The sequence below is a fragment of the Carlito syrichta genome, unplaced genomic scaffold (assembly GCF_000164805.1).
Source record: "Carlito syrichta isolate Samal-C Ts95f unplaced genomic scaffold, Tarsius_syrichta-2.0.1 Scaffold142937, whole genome shotgun sequence".
NCBI lineage: Eukaryota > Metazoa > Chordata > Mammalia > Primates > Tarsiidae > Carlito > Carlito syrichta.
Window position 1 is genome coordinate 112188 of NW_007087033.1, and position 6000 is coordinate 118187.

The following is a 6000-nucleotide window of genomic DNA, read 5'->3' on the forward strand; positions in this document are numbered from 1 at the left end:
GCCCGGCGTCAGCAGTGGGCGGCACACGCTCGCTCCTTTTCAGAGTGGCGGCGCCCGTCACATCGCCAGCTCCAGGGCTACAGTCGCAGTCAGAGCCTGTCCTGTGCCCCCTGGTCCTGCGCCAGGTCTACGTCTTGGTGCATGTTCATCCTGGTACCGGATCTATCCCTGCTTGGCCTTGAAGACACTCAAATGTGCCACCGATAATAAGCAAGGAGGAGCAGGTGCCGCCTCTAACGAAGCAACTCACTGAGCGAACAGTCGCCTCAGCGACTCACAAACATGGCTGCAGCAGGTGCCCTGACAGTCTTCCTCGCTCCGACATGGGCGCCGCCCACCACAGCCCGCCTGGGGACTCTGAGTAGGAAGTTTTGGGGGTTTTTGAGTTGGAGTCTCACTGTTGCCCAGGCTGGAGTGCAGTGGCACGCCCACGGCCATAGCAGCCGCAACCCACTGGGCTCAAGTGATCTTTCCATCTCAGTCTTCTAAGTAGCTGTAATCACAGGCCTGCACCACCACACCCAGCTGAGGAGGAAGTTTTTAATCCTCAGAACCCACTCTCCACAGGACCGCCAAGGAGACAGAGTAGGCAGACACGGACAGAGACAAGTAACTTATGGGGAGCAGACCCCAGGCCATGGCGCAGGGGTGCTGCGGCCATGCCCAGGCCATTACCGTTTGTACAGGAGCAGTTCCTGCTGCCTCTGAAGGCTTGCGGCCATGTCCCACCCGCTTTTCAGAGCCTGGAGCCGGCTGCGGAAGACGCCAAAAGGGAAGCGCCCCTGAGGAGAGAGGTGGCTAAGGGGCCTCAGGGGGGTTGGCTGCTGGTCCAGATCCACAGCCATCTCCTGGAAAAGAACAAGGCAAGGAGCTCAAGCACCTCATCTCCCATGTACCTCTCCCAACCCCACAACAAGGGACCCTGAGAGACAGGTGACAAGGAACATATGGGCTAAGTATTCCTTGGAAACTTGATTAACTCATTCATTTGAGTTGGGGTCTCACTGTGTCACCCAGGCTGTGGTGCAGCGGCACGATCACAGCTCACTGTAGCCTTGAACTCATGGATTCAAGCAATCCTCTCTCTTTAGCTTCCTGAGTATCTGGGAATTCAGGCATGTGCCACCACACCCAGCTAATTTTTTTGTAGACAGTGTCTTGCTATGTTGCCCAGGTTGGAAATTGTTTTAAAATTGCAAAAATAGGCCAGACTCAGTGGCTCAGCCCGTAATTCCAGCATTTTGGGAGGCCGAAGCAAGTGGATTGCCTGAGCCCATGGGTTTGAGACCCACCTGGGCATCTTGGCAAGACCTCATCTCTACAATAAATAAAAAATTAGCTGGGCGTGGCAGCATGCGCCTGTAGTTCCGGCTACTTGGAAGGGTGAAGCAGGATTGCCGGAGCCCAGCAGGGCAAGGCTGTGGTGGCTGGGAGCGTGCTACTGCACTCCAGCCTGGGCAACAATGTGAGACTCCAACTCAAAAAAAAATTGCAAAAATAAAAGAACAGTACAAGAAACGCCCCTAGACCTCCTGGAGACTCATCTACAGCTAATGTGTACCACAGATACCATTTTCGCTCTCTGTAGGTAGGTATATGTATGAACTTTCTTCTGGACAATTTGAGGGTAGATGATGCATGTATAATCCCTGTGTTCTGTAACGTTTCCACACAGTCTTTGTTTTTTATGACATGGACATTTAAAAAAAAAATGAATGTGACTTTTTTTTTTTGAGTCAGGGTCTTACTCTGTTGCCCAGACCAGAGTGCAGTGGCATCATGGCCCACTGCAGCCTTGACCTTCTGGGCTCAGGCCATTCTCCTGCGTCAGCCTCCCAAGCAGCTGGAACTACATGTATGTGCCACCATGCCTGGCTAATTTTTTTGTTTTTGTAGAGATGAGGTCTCACTATGCCTTGGCCTCCCAAAGTCCTAGGATTACAGGTGTGAGATGCCACGCCTGGCTGAATGTGACTTTAAATGTCAAAGGATGTTCAGTCTGATTTTTGAAATGGTGAATTCCACTTCGGAGCATGCCGAGATCTTGCATTATTCTTTCAACCATTTAAAAAAAAATGTTCATGTCATAACTATTTTTGATGACAACAAATACCTCCCTTCCCAGAACAGGTCTGAATTTCAGAGTCCAGGCTGGGAGCCATGTCATCACAAACACTACAACACCCAGGTTCTTTGCAACTCAGCCCAGCATCTCAACCCCTCAGTTTTGTCCTGCATCCTGGGGTCCTGCCTGGCTGAGGCCACAAAAGACAGAGTCCAAGCACTCAGGCAGCAAATCCACCGGCAGACATGGTCGCTGCCTCACGAACATGCCACTGCATCTGAATGCTCCCCAGGCGCTCCATCAAGTCCGGTGTGCTGATTCCCCAGGAAGGGCTGGGCCAAGCCAGGCCAGGCCCCTCTCGTAAAAGCTAATAAAAGCTAATGGAGAAGCTTTTACTTCGCTTGGTGAGGCTGGACTCTTAGCCAACTGGAAGACACTTCTCTGTGCTCACCAGAAATCTGGACCGAGTCCCTCCAGGTGAGGGGGATGCGGCAGGGAACAGAGAGTCCTGCCTCCCGGGAGATGGAGAAATCATGGAGACTGGGCCCTCTGCCCAGAGTCACAGGTGTGTGGAGAAGCACACAGCAGGGAGGGAGCTGGCACAGAACATGGCCACAGCAAGGACCAGCAAACATCTGCTGATTGCAAGCAAACACACACACGTGCAGGCCATCTCCTTGTGCAGATCAGAAGCAGAGTCAGAATGTGAGTGTCCACATCCATCATGCCTATTGTGTGTGACCCTAAAGCCCCACCTGGGGAAACCCACACTGCATCTACACTCCCTCGTTCACTCCCTTTGACAACCAGTAAGGATGGACGTAGATGACAAAGTCAAGATGAAGGCCGGGGTCTTGGTCTCTTCTGTAGGATGTTTTCCTCATTTGTGAGTAAATTTTCCCGGCATGCAAAAGCACACCCTCCCTCCATGGTTTCTCTTTCATTTCCCACATTTTCTAAATTCAGGCACTTAAGAGGAGCACCAGGAAAACCAGGAAGCTATGAAACCCACTTACAACCATGTAAAATTAAACTTCCAAGGGTGCAGACGTGGTAGAATATGGGAGGCAACCTTGGTCTGTACTTTGCTCCTAAGTGACCCAAGAGTTCACTTTAAAGAGCTAATTGGGGCAGAAACATGGACTAGAAAGGCTTTCACCTGGTGTCAGAACCTGACGGAGCTGGGTGTGATGGCTCACGTATGTAATCCCAGAACTTTGGGAGGCTAAAGTGAGAGAAATGCCTGAGCCCAGAGATTCAAGACCAGCCTGGACAACTTGGCAAGACCTCATCTCCACAATAAATCAAAAAGTAACCCAGGCATCGTAGCACATGCTTGTGATTCAAGCTACTTGGAAGGCTGAGGTGGAAGGATCGCCTGAGCCCAGCAGGCCGAGGCTGCAATGGCTGTGAGCATGCCATTGCACTCCAGCCTGGGCAACAGAGACTCTTAACTTAAAAACAAAACAAAACCAAAAAACCTATGACAGCCTAATGAGCACACGAAGTGGAAGAGTCCCCTGACCACCAATCTCCACAGACTTTTCACCCACTGCCACATGGAAGACTGTGAACGTTACTTTCTCAGAGCCTGACATCCAAGTGGAGAGTCAACAGTTAAAAAGCAGACAACAGAGGAGTAACAATTTTATCACCAAAGTTGTCATTTTCTTTTTCTTTTCTTTTTTTTTGAGTTGGAGTCTCACTCAGTCGCCCAGACTGGAGAGCAGTGGCCGCTCCCGGCCACCGCAGCCTCAACCTGCTGGGCTCCGGTGATCCTTCCACCTCAGCCTTCCAAGTAGCTGGAACTACAGGCGCACGCTACCACGCCCGGCTAATTTTTTTTTATTTATTGTAGAGATGAGGTCTCACCAAGCTGCCCAGGCAGGTCTCGAACCCACGGGCTCAGGCAATTTACTCACCTCGGCCTCCCAAAGCGCAGGATTACAGGCTGAGCCACCGAGCCCGGCCGTCATTTTCTTAATTTCCTCTATTTCCAAATTTGCAGTGTCCCAAGTGTAGAGAAAGATATGGCATCACAGGTTTTGTTTCTGCATTTCTGTGATGTCCACCTGTGCAGTAAATTCACAAAACATCCTGTGGCTCTGGGTCTCAGCCACTGAGTGGATGATGCAAATTTTTGCTGCTTGGCTGGGTTAGAGACCATTATGAAAATTTATAATATATATCTTTTTTTGTTTGTTTGGTTTTTTTTTTGCATTGGAGTCTCACTCTGTCACCCAGACTGGAGTGCAGTGGCCACTCCCGGCCACCACAGCCTCGACCTGCTGGGCTCCGGTGATCCTTCTGCCTCACCCTTCCAAGTAGCTGGAACTACAGGCGTGCGCTACCACGCCCGGCTAATTTTTGATTTTATTGTAGAGATGAGGTCTCACCAAGTTGCCCAGGCTGGTCTCGAACCCGCGGGTTTAGGCAATCCACTCACCTCAGCCTCCCAAAGTGCTGGGATTACAGGCTGAGCCACCAAGCCCGGCTTATAATATATATCTTAATAGCAAATGACTTAAATGCAGTGAACGTACCAAATTGTGGTATCCTCTAACTCACCTGCAACCTGGAAATAATATCCTGATTTCCTGTGTGGCCACCGAGGACCAAATCAGAATTCTCTGAGCGGTTATAACTCCTCGAACTGAAATGAAAATATAGTGAAAGTTTCCTCAGTATTTTCTAATAGTGCTGGTATTCCCAGTTCTCCTCCTGTCTCCAGAGTAGGCAACTTCTGACAGTGTGACGTGCACATTAATCAACAACAAGAAACAACAAAATACTAGTAACCCAAATTCGGCAAACATAAAAAGCATATATACCATGATCAAGTGGGATTTATCCCATGAATGCAAGGTTGGTTTAACATCTAAAAGTCAGTTAATATATAGTTATTGATAAAATAAAAAAATTAAAACCAAACGATTATCTCAATAAGTGCAGAAGAAGCACTGACAAAACTTGTCCTTTAGTGAGTGACAAAAACACTCAATAAACAGAAGGCTTTGAGCCCATGGGTTTGAGACCAGCCTGGGCAACTTGGCGAGACATTATCTCTACAATAAATAAGAAAAAAATTAGCTGGATGTGGTGTCGCATGCCTGTAGTTCCAGTTACTTGGAAGGCTGAGGTGGAAGGATCACCTGAGCCCAGCAGGTCGAGGCTGTGGTGGCCGTGATTGTGCCACTGCACTCCAGCCTGGGCAACTCAAAAACAACAACAACAACAGCAACAACAACAACAACAGCAACAACAACAAAAAACCAGAAGGCTTAACCTGTCATAGGGTGTCTATGAAAAACTCACAGTTAACATCAAACTTGTGGGGCACAGTGGCTCATACCTATAATCCCAGCACTTTGGGCAGTGAAGGTGAGAGGACTGCCTGAGCCCAGGGGTTCAAGACCAGCCCAGGCAACTTGGTGAGACCTCATCTCTACAATAAATAAAAAAAATAGCCAGGCATGGTGGCGCTCGCCTATAGTTACAGCTACTTGGAAGGCTGAGGTGGAAAGATCACCTGAGCCCAGCAGGTAGAGGCTACAGTGATCGTGAGCATGCCACTGCACTCCAGCCTAGGTGACAGAGTAAGACTCCAACTAAAAAACAAAACAAAACAAAAAGCCATCACAGTTGATGAACAATCAAGGACATGACAGGGATGTCCTCTCTCACTACCTCTACTCAACACTGCACTGAAAGTTCTGGCCAGGGCAATTCAACAAGGCATAAAAATCATCAAGACTGGAGAGGAAAAGTCAAGCTCTCTCTCTTCACAGATGATGTAATCTGATATAAAGAAAACCTGAAGAGCCGGGCTCGGTGGCTCAGCCTGTAATCCCGCGCCTTTGGGAGGCTGAGGTGAGTGGATTGCCTGAGCCCGCGGGTTCAAGACCCACCTGGGCAGCGAGACCTCATCTCTACAA

At 49.4% G+C, this 6000-nt stretch overlaps 1 protein-coding gene across 1 annotated transcript in view; it reads right to left on the bottom strand.

The window, feature by feature from the left end:
- FANCA (Fanconi anemia complementation group A) overlaps positions 1-6000 on the bottom strand; it is a 71184-nt gene that overhangs the window by 9070 nt on the left and 56114 nt on the right. The window contains exons 31-32 of the mRNA XM_008050038.1: positions 4634-4718; positions 676-848 (exon numbers count right to left, since the gene is read on the bottom strand). Of these exons, the coding sequence (XP_008048229.1) occupies positions 676-848; positions 4634-4718 (258 nt within the window). The remainder of the gene's footprint in view (positions 1-675; positions 849-4633; positions 4719-6000) is intronic.